This window comes from Staurois parvus, unplaced genomic scaffold, assembly GCF_062004578.1.
Source record: "Staurois parvus isolate SC_StPar_1 unplaced genomic scaffold, SC_StPar_1.0 ptg001026l, whole genome shotgun sequence".
In the NCBI taxonomy this organism is placed as follows: Eukaryota; Metazoa; Chordata; class Amphibia; order Anura; family Ranidae; genus Staurois; species Staurois parvus.
Window position 1 is genome coordinate 175,333 of NW_028318822.1, and position 17,925 is coordinate 193,257.

The 17,925-nt window shown below is 46.2% G+C and overlaps 1 protein-coding gene across 2 annotated transcripts; it reads left to right on the plus strand.

Moving 5' to 3' along the window:
• Positions 1-1,232: 1,232 nt before the first annotated feature.
• On the plus strand, positions 1,233-17,610 carry LOC149441084 (uncharacterized). 2 transcript variants are annotated; one of them, XM_089657745.1, is made up of 3 exons: positions 1,233-1,293; positions 11,806-11,897; positions 14,595-17,610. In XM_089657745.1, exon 3 carries the CDS (start codon positions 14,596-14,598, stop codon positions 17,236-17,238), a length of 2,643 nt encoding a protein of 880 aa, XP_089513871.1. In that variant the 5' UTR covers positions 1,233-1,293; positions 11,806-11,897; position 14,595; the 3' UTR covers positions 17,239-17,610. The 2 variants fall into 2 exon arrangements, with proteins under 2 accessions (XP_089513871.1, XP_089513870.1); XM_089657744.1 differs by having other exon boundaries at positions 1,248-1,399.
• The last annotated feature ends 315 nt before the right edge of the window (positions 17,611-17,925 follow it).

The window sequence follows — 17,925 nt, forward strand, 5'->3', positions numbered from 1 at the left end:
GAGGTTAGGAGAAGAAGGAAGGTACCTGGTGCAGGGGTGAGATAGTGGAGGACCAGGGTTTGGGGTGATATCCCCAGAGGTTAGGAGAAGAAGGAAGGTACCTGGTGCAGGGGTGAGATAGTGGAGGACCAGGGTTTGGGGAGGTATCCCCAGAGGTTAGGAGAAGAAGGAGGGTGCCTGGTGCGGGGGTGAGATAGTGGAGGACCAGTGTTTGGGGAGATATCCCCAGAGGTTAGGAGAAGGAGGGTTCCTGGTGCGGGGGTGAGATAGTGGAGGACCAGGGTTTGGAGAGGTATCCCCAGAGGTTAGGAGAAGGAGGGTGCCTGGTGCGGGGGTGAGATAGTGGAGGACCAGGGTTTGGGGAGGTATCCCCAGAGGTTAGGAGAAGGAGGGTGCCTGGTTCGGGGGGGGTGAGATAGTGGAGGACCAGGGTTTGGGGAGGTATCCCCAGAGCTTAGGAGAAGAAGGAGGGTGCCTGGTGCGGGGGTGAGATAGTGGAGGACCAGGGTTTGGGGAGATATCCCCAGAGGTTAGGAGAAGAAGGAGGGTGCCTGGTGCGGGGGTGAGATAGTGGAGGACCAGTGTTTGGGGAGATATCCCCAAAGGTTAGGAGAAGAAGGAGGGTGAGGAAAGTAAGATGGGAGCGGGATGTACACGAGCGCACATGCCTTCCAGTCCTGGTGTTTGGGTCAGCAGGAGAGTGAAGTATCAGCAGGAGGTGATGAGAGCAGTAGTAGGGAGATGGTAGATGTGAGGGTGAGATGTACAAGTTTTGGGGTGGAAATATGTGTGTATCATCATCTGCTAGAGATAAAAGACGTCACAGTGACTGTGAAGAAAGAGGACGGACGGGACCATGGAGGAAGAGGACAGACGGGACCATGGAGGAAGAGGACGGACGTGACCATGGAGGAAGAGGACGGACGGGACCATGGAGGAAGAGGACGGACGTGACCATGGAGGAAGAGGACGGACGCGACCATGGAGGAAGAGGACGGACGTGACTATGGAGGAAGAGGACGGACGTGACCATGGAGGAAGAGGACGGACGTGACTATGGAGGAAGAGGACAGACATGACGGAGGGTTACTGGGTGTAAATAGGAAATAACATCTTATTACCTCCTCTGCTGCCACTTCCACCAACGTCTCCTCTCTACTTCCTCCCACCTCACCTCTCACCCAGAACTTCCTATTTATACTTGACATCACGTCCAGTCTGTACCTGACATCACTTCCTGTCTTCCAGAGAGACTTCCTGTCTGGGTAGCAGTGAGATCAGTGCCGTGTGGAGGTGAGAACCCGTCTGTAGCTTCTCTTGGTGGTGGAGATTTTTCAGGAGCACGTTTGGATATTTTTTTCGTTTCAGCGAGGAGAATTTTCACTGTTCCACAACATGGGTAAATGAACGCAAGGACTTTCGTGGACATTAGTTCACAGTTCATATAATTTTGCACATATATAGTGAGTACTGTTATGGGATGGAGATATTGGGGGTTGATTTCCTAAAACCGGAGAGCTCATAATCTGGTGCATTTCTGTGGAGAAACCAATCGGCTTCCAGGTTTTATTGTCAAAGTTTAATTGAACAAGTTAATAAACCTTTCATAAGGAATACTACACTATGGGCACCATACTTTTTTGCTCTGTACCGAGCATTTAACTCCGCAGGTGACCATCCCAAGACCCAGAGGAGAGAGACCTACACCAGACCCCACCGCAGCTTACCTTTAAGGGGACCTCTGATTGACATCCTATCGCCCAGATCCATAGAGGAGGTTTACACATACCAGGCTGCATCCTACTCCACCATAAGAGGGGACCTCTGGCTGTTTGATTAATTGCGCATATTTGATGCGCGTCTGGTGAGTGTGCATTTCTACCATTACTCCGCACATCACTGGATTACCTGCTTCTACTGGGAGAATAAGTGTCACCTTTCTGAATCTTTTAGCTGCACTTATACCAAACTTTTGACCTATCAATATAATATCATTTTTATGTTATGATTTCATATACGAGCACCTTGTACAGTTCTAAGGGATACGAATAGTCATCCATTTGGTATATCTATCTGCATTTCTCCATTGGACACTAATTTAGTATCCGAAGTATTAACATTTCTGTGCAGATTATGCGTTTATGCTGGTCATTTTATGCGTTTTGGCATTTATATTGTTTTTAGCGCTGCACTATATTTTTACATTTTGATTTTAGAAGGTTTGTGGTTTCCTTTTAGTATATCAGCTGCTATTTATAAGCACTCGCTGAGTCCCATTTTTTTACTGTGAAGTCAAAAGCTGATTGGCGGCTACCTTTTCCACAACATGGGTAAATGAACTCGAGGACTTATGTGGAAATTAGTTCCCAGTTCATATAATTTTGCACATATATATTGAGTACTGTTACGAGAAGGAGATATTGGGGTTGATTTCCTAAAACCGGAGAGTGCAAAATCTGGTGCGGCTCTGTAGAGAAACCAATCGGTTTCCAGGTTTTATTGGCAAAGCTTAATTGAACAAGCTGAAGTCAGAAGCTGATTGGCTCCCATGCACAGCTGCACCAGATTCTTTTTGTTTCATAAGAAGTTTATTAACAAGACATAAAAATATATATTGGGGGTCTCCAAGCTGTGGCCCCCAGATATGGCCCTTTGCTACCCTTTATCCAGCCCTTGGGGGACTATTCCTCCCACTGAGACCAACAATGGGGCAGCACTTCTTCCATTGAAACCAATGATGGTGTACTATTCTTCCCACTAATACCAATGTTGGGGCACTGCTCCTCCTGCTGACCATCAACCTTGAGGCACTACTCTTCCTGCTGGCCATCAACCCTGAGGCACTACTCCTCCTGCTGGCCATCAACCCTGAGACACTACTCCTCCTGCTGGCCATCAACCCTGAGGCACTACTCCTCCTGCTGGCCATCAACCCTGAGGCACTACTCCTCCTGCTGGCCATCAACCCTGAGGCACTACTCCTCCTGCTGGCCATCAACCCTGAGGCACTACTCCTCCTGCTGGCCATCAACCCTGAGGCACTACTCCTCCTGCTGGCCATCAACCCTGAGGCACTACTCCTCCTGCTGGCCATCAACCCTGAGGCACTACTCCTCCTGCTGGCCATCAACCCTGAGGCACTACTCCTCCTGCTGGCCATCAACCCTGAGGCACTACTCCTCCTGCTGGCCATCAACCCTGAGGCACTACTCCTCCTGCTGGCCATCAACCCTGAGGCACTACTCCTCCTGCTGGCCATCAACTCTGAGGCACTACTCCTCCTGCTGGCCATCAACTCTGAGGCACTACTCCTCCTGCTGGCCATCAACCTTGAGGCGCTACTCCTCCTACTGACCATCAACCTTGAGGCGCTACTCCTTCTACTGACCATGAACCCTGAGGTACTACTTCTACTGACCATGAACCATGAGGTACTACTCTTTCTACTGACGATCAACCCTGCTGCGCTACTCTTCCTACTGACCATCAACCCTGAGGCGCTACTCTTCTTACTGACCATCAACCCTGAGGCGCTACTCTTCCTACTGACCATCAACCCTGAGGCGCTACTCTTCCTACTGACCATCAACCCTGAGGCGCTACTCTTCCTACTGACCATCAACCCTGAGGCGCTACTCTTCTTACTGACCATCAACCCTGAGGCGCTACGCTTCCGACTGACCATAAACCCTGAGGCGCTACGCTTCCGACTGACCATCAACCCTGAGGCGCTACGCTTCCGACTGACCATCAACCCTGAGGCGCTACGCTTCCTACTGACCATCAACCCTGAGGCGCTACGCTTCCTACTGACCATCAACCCTGAGGCGCTACGCTTCCTACTGACCATCAACCCTGAGGCGCTACGCTTCCTACTGACCATCAACCCTGAGGCGCTACGCTTCCTACTGACCATCAACCCTGAGGCGCTACGCTTCCTACTGACCATCAACCCTGAGGCGCTACGCTTCCTACTGACCATCAACCCTGAGGCGCTACGCTTCCTACTGACCATCAACCCTGAGGCGCTACGCTTCCTACTGACCATCAACCCTGAGGCGCTACGCTTCCTACTGACCATCAACCCTGAGGCGCTACGCTTCCTACTGACCATCAACCCTGAGGCGCTACGCTTCCTACTGACCATCAACCCTGAGGCGCTACGCTTCCTACTGACCATCAACCCTGAGGCGCTACTCCTGCTACTGACAATCAACTCTGAGGCGCTACTCCTGCTACTGACCATCAACCCTGAGGCGCTACTCCTGCTACTGACCATCAACCCTGAGGCGCTACTCCTGCTACTGACCATCAACCCTGAGGCGCTACTCCTGCTACTGACCATCAACCCTGAGGCGCTACTCCTGCTACTGACCATCAACCCTGAGGCGCTACTCCTGCTACTGACCATCAACCCTGAGGCGCTACTCCTGCTACTGACCATCAACCCTGAGGCGCTACTCCTGCTACTGACCATCAACCCTGAGGCGCTACTCCTGCTACTGACCATCAACCCTGAGGCGCTACTCCTGCTACTGACCATCAACCCTGAGGCGCTACTTCTCCTACTGACCATCAACCCTGAGGCGCTACTTCTCCTACTGACCATCAACCCTGAGGCCATGTTTATTCTCACTGATGCTGGGGCCAGGATATTTTCTATCCTCACTGGCCCTAATCTAACCCTCCTGAAGTCTGAAGGCCCATATACTGGCCCTTTGTTTGAAAAGTTTGAAGACCCCCTGATACATATTATGCCAGGATATAGACAAGGAAGAACACAGTGAATTGGAAGAACACAAAAGAACACGGAAGAACTCGAACAGAAACAAGAATTCCAGTAGATAAATAGTCATGAGAAATGACCAAGTATTGTTACCAAATGCAAACAAGAAGTGATATCCCATCAGAAACTCGCATGTACAGTAGCCAAATTAAAGATGCAGCTTTGAGTCGCTGGTGGGGCGGGTGGGGGGGTATTACGGAGGAAGGGAGAAGAATAGGAGTGGGAGGAAAGAGGGGATAGAAAAAGAAGGTGGAGGGACGAGATTATAGGCGCAGAAGGTAAGGGTCGGGAATAGGTGAGGGGTCTAAATTTAGGCGGTAAGGGTTTGTTCTTTTTCCTATCCTCTGCAAATGGGTTACAGATCAGTCCACTAGGGTTGCCTATGTCCAAAGGTGATCCTCAAAGAGTATGAGCGGTATAGGAGCCGATGAGCTCATGGTTACAGCATACACTTTACTTCTGTGGCCATACGTTGTGATATATATATATATATGTATATATATATAGCTGGCAACTAATTTCTTCATCATAATATCTTAGCACACAGTAGAAGATTTATTTATTTCAGGTACTTATATAGCGCCTTCAATTTATGCAAAGCTTTTTACATATATATTGTACATTCACATCAGTCCCTAACCCTCAAGGGGTGTATAATCTAAGGTCCCTAACTCACATTCATACATACACATACTAGGGACAATTTAGACAGGATCCAATTAACCTACCAGCATGTCTGTGGTGTGTGGGAGGAAACTGGAGCACCTGGAGGAAACCCACGCAGGCAGAGGAAGAACATGCAAACTCCAGGCAGGTGGTGGGATTCGAACAAGCGACCCAAGTACTGCCAGGCAGAAATGCTAACCATTTAGCGACTGTGTTGCCCAGGTGTAAATTTGATGCGTTTTGGCCACAACGCGTCAGCTTTGATGAATTTTACATCTACTGTGTGCTAATAAAGATCTTATGATGAAGAAATGAGTTGCCAGCTAGATTGCTATATATGTCCTAGGATTCAAAAATCAGCCTGAGCAACAGCAACCCACTCCCATCTTTCTGATTAGCAGTAGAGCTTGGGTGAGTTGTTTTTTGCATAAATTGTGATATACAGAAGTTATCTTAACCCCTTGACGCCGATTGCACGCAAATATGCGGCCTCTCGGTGTCTGGGCCTTGACGCCGAGCGGCCGCATATTTGCGTGCAATTAGAAATTACATATGTGCTGAACGCACACGCCCTGAGTGCTCCCAGCACATATGTCTGCAACTCCCGGAAAGGTCCCGATCTCCCCTTTCGATTGGGACCTTTTCGAATCATGTGACCGCCGTGACAGCGAATCACTGTGGTCAAAAGACCCTAAAACCCCGCCCTGCCTCCTGGCTTCTGAAACTCTTAAAGGACCAGGAGGTGCCGGCACCAAGAGGTTAAAATGAGTCCAGCTGTACCAGGTAGAGGAAAATCTTGCGAGTCTTTCTCGTGAAATTGCTATGAGTTCCTCTATCTCTTCCATTTTATTGATTCTCCACAACCATTCCTTCATTGTCGGCGGTATTGTAGAGCGCCGTTGGAGCTGCACCCGATTCCGAGCGCACCAGTTGTAGAAAATCTCCCCATTGTATAGTTTCACGTTATTATTTTTGTGGGTTTTTTGTGTTTTTGTAAGTTGACACGGATTTGGAGGTAAGTTTACTCATTGGATAATTGATTCCTTAACCTGCAGCTTTGTTTTGCCCAGTGAGGGGGTAAGCGAGGAGGTAATTTCATGCATATATAAATCCTAAAAGATTTCAATGTGCCACGTTACATTAGAAAAAGGAAAAACGCTAAAAAAATGAGAGGGGCACTATTTCTCCCATTGACACCAATGATGGGGCACTATTCCTCCCACTGACACCAATGATGGGGCACTATTCCTCCCACTGATACCAATGACGGGGCACTATTCCTCCCACTGATACCAATGACGAGGCACTATTCCTCCCACTGATACCAATGACGGGGCACTATTCCTCCCACTGACACCAATGACGGGGCACTATTCCTCCCACTGACACCAATGACGGGGCACTATTCCTCCCACTGACACCAATGACGGGGCACTATTCCTCCCACTGACACCAATGACGGGGCACTATTCCTCCCACTGACACCAATGACGGGGCACTATTCCTCCCACTGACACCAATGACGGGGCACTATTCCTCCCACTGACACCAATGACGGGGCACTATTCCTCCCACTGACACCAATGACGGGGCACTATTCCTCCCACTGACACCAATGACGGGGCACTATTCCTCCCACTGACACCAATGACGGGGCACTATTCCTCCCACTGACACCAATGACGGGGCACTATTCCTCCCACTGACACCAATGACGGGGCACTATTCCTCCCACTGACACCAATGACGGGGCACTATTCCTCCCACTGACACCAATGACGGGGCACTATTCCTCCCACTGACACCAATGACGGGGCACTATTCCTCCCACTGACACCAATGACGGGGCACTATTCCTCCCACTGACACCAATGACGGGGCACTATTCCTCCCACTGACACCAATGACGGGGCACTATTCCTCCCACTGACACCAATGACGGGGCACTATTCCTCCCACTGACACCAATGACGGGGCACTATTCCTCCCACTGACACCAATGACGGGGCACTATTCCTCCCACTGACACCAATGACGGGGCACTATTCCTCCCACTGACACCAATGACGGGGCACTATTCCTCCCACTGACACCAATGACGGGGCACTATTCCTCCCACTGACACCAATGACGGGGCACTATTCCTCCCACTGACACCAATGACGGGGCACTATTCCTCCCACTGACACCAATGACGGGGCACTATTCCTCCCACTGACACCAATGACGGGGCACTATTCCTCCCACTGACACCAATGACGGGGCACTATTCCTCCCACTGACACCAATGACGGGGCACTATTCCTCCCACTGACACCAATGACGGGGCACTATTCCTCCCACTGACACCAATGACGGGGCACTATTCCTCCCACTGACACCAATGACGGGGCACTATTCCTCCCACTGACACCAATGACGGGGCACTATTCCTCCCACTGACACCAATGACGGGGCACTATTCCTCCCACTGACACCAATGACGGGGCACTATCCCTCCCACTGACACCAATGACGGAGCACTATCCCTCCCACTGACACCAATGACGGGGCACTATCCCTCCCACTGATACCAATGACGGGGCACTATCCCTCCCACTGACACCAATGACGGGGCACTATCCCTCCCACTGATACCAATGACGGGGCACTATCCCTCCCACTGATACCAATGACGGGGCACTATCCCTCCCACTGATACCAATGACGGGGCACTATCCCTCCCACTGATACCAATGACGGGGCACTATCCCTCCCACTGATACCAATGACGGGGCACTATTCCCCCCACTGATACCAATGACGGGGCACTATTCCCCCCACTGATACCAATGACGGGGCACTATTCCCCCCACTGATACCAATGACGGGGCACTATTCCCCCCACTGATACCAATGACGGGGCACTATTCCCCCCACTGATACCAATGACGGGGCACTATTCCCCCCACTGATACCAATGACGGGGCACTATTCCCCCCACTGATACCAATGACGGGGCACTATTCCCCCCACTGATACCAATGATGGGGCACTATTCCCCCCACTGATACCAATGACGGGACACTATTCCTCCCACTGATACCAATGACGGGACACTATTCCTCCCACTGATACCAATGACGGGACACTATTCCTCCCACTGATACCAATGATGGGGCACTATTCCTCCCACTGATACCAATGATGGGACACTATTCCTCCCACTGATACCAATGATGGGACACTATTCCTCCCACTGATACCAATGATGGGGCACTATTCCCCCCACTGATACTAATGATGGGGCACTATTGATCTTTTATTGAAAAGAATCAAACAACATAATTTTATATAAAAGTAATAAAACATAACCATAGTACGGTCATACAACAGAAAACAAAAGGAATGTACACCTATGTCCAGAATATATACCATATATACAGAGTTTACTACCAATATTTTCAGACTATTGAAAACTATTTACATAAAGCAGCAGAGAGGGCCTAAGAGGCACAACCCATCGCCTACGTACGCAGCCATTTTTCAATTATTGAGCATCAAGGAAAAAAAACCTTGGGTGATAAGAGACAGACAGCCACACCCCGGAAAGAGACTCCACTTGTCTCTCTCAAGCACCTGAATCTTCCCCACCTCATGCAAAATGTCACACCACCACCTGAACAGGAAGGATTTTATGCAGAGTGGTGACCTGACACCGTGCGTTCCAAGTGAGATAATGGACTACTAGGCTAAAAAACATGTATCAAAACAAAAATGCTCCGTACACCCACTCAGCATAACCCAGCCTAGAGAGGAAAGGAACACCGAGGTTCCCCCATCATTATTGTCCTCCGCTCCCCCATTATTACCGTCCTCACACCCATTACTGTCCTCAGCACCCTCTCATTATTGTCCTCCGCTCCCCCATTATTACCGTCCTCACACCCATTACTGTCCTCCGCACCCTCTCATTATTGTCCTCCGCTCCCCCATTATTACCGTCCTCACCCCCATTACTGTCCTCAGCACCCCCATTACTGTCCTCAGCACCTCTCATTATTGTCCTCTGCTCCCCCATTACTGTCCTTAGCTCCCCCATTATTACCGTCCTCACCCCCATTACTGTCCTCAGCACCTCCATTACTGTCCTCAGCACCCTCTCATTATTGTCCTCCGCTCCCCCATTATTACCGTCCTCACCCCCATTACTGTCCTTAGCTCCCCCATTATTACTGTCCTCCGCCCCGCTCACATTACGGTCCTCAGCACCCCCCATTACTGGCCTCAGCTCCCCTATTATTACTGTACTTGCCCCATCTCGGTCCTCAGCCGCCCTCACATTACGGTCCTCAGCACCCCCCATTACAGTCCTCAGCTCCCCCATTGTTACTGTACTCGCCCCTATTACTGTCCTCATCTGCCCTCACATTATGGTCCTCAGCACCCCCCATTACTGTCCTCAGCTCCCCCATTATTACTGTACTCTCCCCCATTACTGTCCTCAGCCGCCCTCACATTACAGTCCTCAGCACCCCCTATTACTGTCCTCAGCTCCCCCATTGTTACTGTACAAGCCCCCATTACTGTTCTCAGCTTCCCTCACATTATGATCCTCAGCACCCCCCATTACTGTCCTATGCTTCCCCAATGTTACTGTACACGCCCCCATTACTGTTCTTAGCCCCTCATGATTGTCCTAAGTCCCCTCATTACTGTCCTCCGCATCCTCTCATTATTGTCCTCAGCTCCCCCATTATTACCGTCCTCACCCCCATTACTGTCCACAGCACCTCTCATTATTGTCCTCAGCTCCCCCATTATTACCGTCCTCACCCCCATTACTGTCCTCAGCACCTCCATTATTGTCCTCAGCTCCCCCATTATTACTGTACTTGCCCCCATTACGGTCCTCAGCCCCCCTCACATTATGGTCCTCAACACCCCCCCCTATTACTGTCCTCCGCCCCCTCACATTACGGTCCTCAACACCCCCCCTATTACTGTCCTCCGCCCCCTCACATTACGGTCCTCAACACCCCCCCTATTACTGTCCTCCGCCCCCTCACATTACGGTCCTCAACACCCCCCCTATTACTGTCCTCCGCCCCCTCACATTACGGTCCTCAACACCCCCCATTACTGTCCTCCGCCCCCTCACATTACAGTCCTCAACACCCCCCCATTACTGTCCTCCGCCCCCTCACATTACGGTCCTCAGCACCCCCCCTCCATTACTGTCCTCAGCTCCCCTATTATTACTGATTTTTTTAACATACAAAAAAGTCATTTTTAACATCTATTTTTACATATACTTGTAAATGCATTCCAAAAATGTAGACTTGTATTTTTAAAGAAATACAGTATACTTGAATGTGTTTTAAAACATATTTTTCATATATTTTGTAATAAAAACGCATTTCAGCATGCAGTGTAGTGTGTGTATATATGTGTGTGTGTATGTGTGTGTGTGTATATATATATATATATATATATATATATATATATATATATATATATATATATATATATATATATTATTATTATTATATTTTTTTTTTTTTTTTTTGAATACGGCCAAAATTGTAGCATTTCAAATATATGTAAATATATTTGGGAAGAATATTTTTAATATATATTTCAAATATATTTTTCTTCCATGTGAGTAAACTCTGGAAAACGTCTATGTGTACGTGAACACACAGGCTTTTATTGAGTTGAGTTCAGGGGCTGTGGCAAAAAAAAACACCAAAGGCTCCTAAACTCACGTTTAGGAACAACAGTGTACGTGAGGCCTAAAGATTATACATGCGTAGCTATGAAAATGAGCTGCATCATTTATGATCTTGGACACATCACACCCACATGGAAGAAAAATATATTTTAAAAATACATTCTTAATATATTCTTCCCAAATATATTGACATATATTTCAGCTACTACGATTTTGACCATATTCAATATATTTCAAAAATATATTTGTGAATATTATTATTATAAAAAATTATATTCAGAACACATGCTGCAATATATATCAAAGTGTAATTTGGAATGCATTTACAAGTATATTTAAAAATCTATGCTTAAATGCATTTTTTTAGATGATCAAAAATATCTGGAAAATATATTTTAATCTACATTTTTGGAATACACGTTAAAATATATTTATGTATTATTATTATTATACAGTATGTAGGCCAATATATTGTAAATATACATCGCATGTTTTTTTTTTTTTTCTAAATATATTGAAAATATATTTTTCTTCCATATGGGCATACGGTTATAAATACATTTACAATCAATCGTTACTCAGCAAAATTTTCTAACACAATTTTTATATCGTAGTACTTTTCAACAATTTTATTTTTCAGATCTGGTGAAATCGTACTCTCACTCAGTTTTCTAAGAGTCTGCGTATTTTTTGGTCTAAAGTTACTATTCTACTGGTCATTTTTAGCACAAGGTAAGATTCCTGATTGAATATTTCAATTTACACATAAATACGTTGAAAACATTTTTTGTATAAAATGTATTAATTTAAAACCGTGATAACTGTCATAAGCAATCCTTTTTTTGATGTCTGGCATCTGTCCATCCAAGGTGTACTACTGTAAAGCTGTGATTGGCCACAGCTATCACATGGTACAAATGCACTGTGATTGGCCCTGTCTGTATCATGTGATCACTGTGACCAGTCACGGAGATCAATACAATGGCACACAATGAATGGCTATGAAAGACCACTTGCCTTCCGGGCACTTATACCCCCTTCCTGCACAGGCCAATTTTCAGCTTTTTCACTGTCGCACTTTGAATTACAATTGCGCGGTCATGCAACACTGTACCCATATGATATTTTTATAATTGTTTTCACACAAATAGAGCTTTCTTTTGGTGGTATTTCCTTGCTGCTGGGGGTTTTATTTTTTGCACTATAAACAAAAAAAGAGCAAAAAATTAGAAAAAACAAGTTTTTATTTGTTTCTATTATAAAATTTTGCAAACAGGTAATTTTTCTCCTTCACTGATGTGCGCTGAAGAGGCTGCACTGATAGGCAATGCTGATGGGCACTGATAGGCGGCACTGTGGAGGTGGCACAGATAGGCAGCACTGATAGGCGGCACTGAGGAGGTGGCACATAGGCGGCACTGATGGGCACTGACAGGCGGCACTGATGGGCACTGATAGGCGGCACTGATGGGAACTAATAGGCAGCACTGAAGAAGGGGCACAGATAGGTGGCACTGATGAGTTGGCACTGATGATGCTGCACTAATATGCAACAATTATGGGCACTGATAGGTGGCACTGATGGGCACGGATGGGTGACACCACTGGGCACTGACTGGTGGCACTGCTGGGCACAGGTGGGTGGCACTACTAGGCACTGATGGGCACAGGTGGGTGGCACTGATGGGCACAAGTGGGTGGCATTGGTGGGTACCGATCATCAGGGCACTGATCATCAGTGCCGATCCATCCTCTTGACAATTGCCGGTTCTCGGCAGTACTCTCCTCACGCTGTGACAGTGTGAGGAAAGTGCAGTCGATAATCAGCAACAGCATTTACCGGTGATCTGCTGTGTCATTGGACACAGCTGATCACATGGTAAAAGGCAGCTGTGATTGGCCTTTTACCACATCATGTGATCAACTGTGTCCATATGGCACAGCGATCACGGAGATTGCCAGGTGCGTGCCCCCAAGGGCGCACAGGAGGTGCGTTCTGGGAGGACGTCATATGACGCCCTCCCAGGACTTGATAATGCCCCATCATTCATATCAGTGGGAGGAATAGTGCCCCATCATTGGTATCAGTGGAAGGAATAGTGCCCCATCATTGGTATCAGTGGGAGGAATAGTGCCCCATCATTGGTATCAGTGGGAGGAATAGTGCCCCATCATTGGTGTCAGTGGGAGGAATAGTGCCCCATCATTGGTGTCCGTAAGAGGAATAGTGTCCCATCATTGGTATCAGTGGGAGGAATAGTGTCCTATCATTCGTATCAGTGGGAAGAATAGTGCCCCATCATTGGTATCAGTGGGAGGAATAGTGTCCTATCATTGGTATCAGTGGGAAGAATAGTGCCCCATCATTGGTATCAGTGGGAGGAATAGTGCCCCATCATTGGTGTCAGTGGGAGGAATAGTGCCCCATCATTGGTGTCAGTGGGAGGAATAGTGCCCCATCATTGGTGTCAGTGGGAGGAATAGTGCCCCATCATTGGTATCAGTGGGAGGAATAGTGTCCTATCATTCATATCAGTGGGAGGAATAGTGCCCCATCATTGGTGTCAGTGGGAGGAATAGTGCCCCATCATTGGTGTCAGTGGGAGGAATAGTGCCCCATCATTGGTGTCAGTGGGAGGAATAGTGCCCCATCATTGGTGTCAGTGGGAGGAATAGTGCCCCATCATTGGTGTCAGTGGGAGGAATAGTGCCCCATCATTGGTATCAGTGGGATGAATAGTGCCCCATCATTGGTATCAGTGAGAGGAATAGTGCCCCATCATTGGTGTCAGTGGGAGGAATAGTGCCCCATCATTGGTGTCAGTGGGAGGAATAGTGCCCCATCATTGGTGTCAGTGGGAGGAATAGTGCCCCATCATTGGTGTCAGTGGGAGGAATAGTGCCCCATCATTGGTGTCAGTGGGAGGAATAGTGCCCCATCATTGGTGTCAGTGGGAGGAATAGTGCCCCATCATTGGTGTCAGTGGGAGGAATAGTGCCCCATCATTGGTGTCAGGGGGGTGAATAGTGCCCCATTATTGGTGTCAGGGGGGTGAATAGTGCCCCATTATTGGTGTCAGGGGGGTGAATAGTGCCCCATCATTGGTGTCAGGGGGGTGAATAGTGCCCCATCATTGGTATCAGAGGAAGGAAGGTACCATCCTTGGTATTAGTTGGAGGAATAGTACCTAATTGTTTATATCAGTGGGAGGAATTGTGCCCCATCGTTAGTGTCAGTGGAGGGAAATATGCCTCCTTGTTGGTGTCAGTGGGAGGAATAGGGCCAGAGAGAGGAAAGCAAAGGGCCGCAGTTTGGAGACCACTGGTCTATATGAATATAAATGTCCCACAACTGAGATATTAATAAAATATATATATAATATAAAAAATTTTAATAATAACAAAATGTATAATTTTTGTAATTTTTAGGATGCCAAACTGCTTCGTGCCAGGTTGCAGTTTTTCATGGAGAACACACCATCCAGACACAACATTACATGTCTTCCCAAAGAAGGTAAACAGGATAAAATCATGGCTCGATCAGCTTGGTTTCAAAGAAAAAGAAAAAAACTTCCTTGTCCCAGAAATCATGTCTTGCAAAAAAGGCAAATATCGTGTTTGCTCCTTGCATTTTGACGATGAAGACTTCGCAACCAGAGGAACTCTACGTGGCCTGAAGAGAAATGCAATTCCAAGTCAGCGTCTACCCCCGTCAAGGGAACATATCATTGATGAACTGTCAGAACATTCATATGCAAAAAGACCACGACTGGATACTTCTACCACCTATGAGGAACACAGTACAGATCCTACTTTTGAACCTGAAGGAACTTCTAGTTCCTTAAGCGGACAGTTCAGTCAATTAGAAGAATTAGAGGAACCCACCACCCCAACGTCCGAAGCACTTCCTTCTGAAACTATTTTTTTCGAAGACATGGAAGTTGAACACGTTGCACAAGAGGCTATTTTACAAACAACAGAAGAAGATGAAAATATTGAGTCCTCTATTAAAATTTCTAAAAGAAAAAAAAAAAGGTCCCTTCAAGAAATGTCTACCAAAGGAACAAACACAGAGTACTATCCTGGACAAAAACACAAAAGTATACAAACACAAAAAAACATGGGTGTTAAACAAAAATGTATACAAGTCTCGATCCGGAATACTCAATGTTCAATTGGTGTACAATGTGAAATGGTGATCCTGCCACCTCTTTCGTTGTGGTCAGCTCCTGAGGTTACAGAAGATAGGCAACATCGATTTGTCAAACTTGAAGAACCTTTGCAGCAACCTTCATTTTGTGAGGAATTCAGCAAGCAAAAACCACAAATTTCCACTGCCCCCGGTTCGTTGAATCCTTTAGAAACACCTTTTCGGGGATACTTGCTTCAACTTCCAGTTAGTGCTACTACTGAGATCCCTCCAACTCTTGATGCTCCTTTCTCAGCTACTGAACAAACCATTATGGATGAAGGTTACCGTCCAACAGTAAAGGAAGAAGAAGAGTATCAAAAAGAAACGGAAGAAGACAATTTAATAGATCCGTCTGATCCAGATTCCTCATTTCTTCACATGCCTTTGCACTTGGGATCAAATAAAATGGCCACGGAGCGCAAGTTCATTGTTTTCGAGTCATGCTTGAATAAGTTGTTATTAAATTGTAGATGCCAAGGAAGAAGCGATTGTCCTGGATATATTGCCCATCTCAAAAAATATCGTGTTGGGTCCGCCGTTGTTGTGAGTGGATTCTGTTCGGAGAACCACAAATTTCATCTGTGGTCCAGTCAACCTTTTATCGGCAACATGCCGGCCGGAAATTTATTGATATCCTCCGCTCTGCTATGTAGTGGCTGTAGCTTCCAGAAATCAACACATTTTTTCAATCTACTATCCTTGGCCGGAATATCCCGTCAAACTCATTGCGATAATCAAAACAAATTTATTTACCCTACTATACATCACCACTGGCTCAAGGAAAGATCTGATGGGTTGGCAGAGATTAGAGGGAAAAGTGTGGCTTTGGCCGGAGGTGGTCAGTGCGACTCACCAGGTTCTTCTGCCAAGTACTGCACGTACACATTCCTGGACGCGGAGACCGAGAAAATTCTAGATTTTCAATTAGAACAAATCGCAGCTGGCGTCTCGTCGGTCTCCCCCGAAAAAAAGGCATTTCAGCTAGCTTTGGACCGTTTACTTAGCGAAAACGTAAAAATTAAAATGATCGCTACCGATCGTCACGTTGGAATACGTAAAATTATGAAGGAACAGTACAAACATATCCGTCATGAATTCGATATCTGGCGCTTAGCTAAATCGATAGGCCGCAAAATGCAACGGTCAAGTGCTAAGGAATTAGCGTCTTGGGTTACCCCAACAAAAAATCATTTGTGGTGGAGCGCCAGTACCTGTCATAGGAATGTGGATCTTTTGAAGGAGAAATGGATGTCAATAATATACCATGCAGCTAACATACATGAATGGTCAGAGGGAAAACTTTATAAATCCTGCAGTCATGCACCAGTTTTACATCGAGATGATGAGGAACGTCCCTGGCTCATTGCTGGATCTGCAGCACACCAACAACTCAAAAAAATTGTTCGGGACCCAAAGTTATTGGAGGACATGGGTCATTTGTCAAACTTCTGCCACACAGGAAGCCTTGAAGTCTATCACAGTATGGTCCTCAAGTACAGATCCAAAAGGCACCACTTCCAAATAGATGGCATGGTTGCCCGAACCGAGTTAGCAGCCTTGGATTATAACAGAAATGTAAGTCGCAAGCAAGGTTCCGTTCAAAATCCAAGGTTGGCCAACGGCCAGTTGGGAGCTGAAAGATTTCCTTATTCATACAGCAAGGCCAAAAAGGACTGGATAGTCTCTAAAGTATATGAAGAAACAACGCAAGAATTAATGATTCAGATTGTGTCAGATGTTGTATCTTTTGTCTCAGGTGAAATAGAATTTAAGTGGACACCCAGACACCCGGGAGAACCTAAGAATATCACACCGTTACCATGTCCAGAGAAATCAGATATGTTAAAGAAATACCTATCACGTTTCCACCAGCAACCATGAAATTAACGTTTAAGTGTTCTCCTTTCACAATATAGAACTTGTTTAAGCTGTATTTTAAGGTATAATCTATATCCCTTATTTACAATATTCTGTATTTTGCATTACTGTTGTAATTTATTGTTCTTCAGTTATATTTTGTTACAATCTTTTCTACTAATCATTTAAAATGACTAAAGTTAAGATTTATTTTTACAGATAAATATATTTATATTTTAATATAACAAAATTAATGAAAAATGTTATTTTTTTAAACAAAGAATATCTAATTCTCTCTCACTCTATCTCTCTATTATTTATACTGTGTTTGTATGTACAGTTGTGTTCAAAATAATAGCAGTGTGTTGAAAAAAAGTGAATAAAGCTGAAAATCCTTCTAATAGCTTTTATTTCCATCCACACAAATGCATTGGGAACACGACACATTCTATTCCAAATCAAAACATGAAGAAAAATAGATCACATTTGTGTTGTTCCTCTAAAACAATTGAAGAAAAGTGAATATTAGACAGTTCAAAAAAATTGCAGTGTTTGTATTCTTTTTTACAAACTCAAACATTCACTATATAAACTGAAAAATGTTTGAAGATTTTGCTTTCCTTTGAATGACTTCATGAATATTTGGTTGTAGTCGCACTGTTTCTGAGAACTGCTGTACATCTGTGTTGCATGGAGTCACCCAACTTCTGG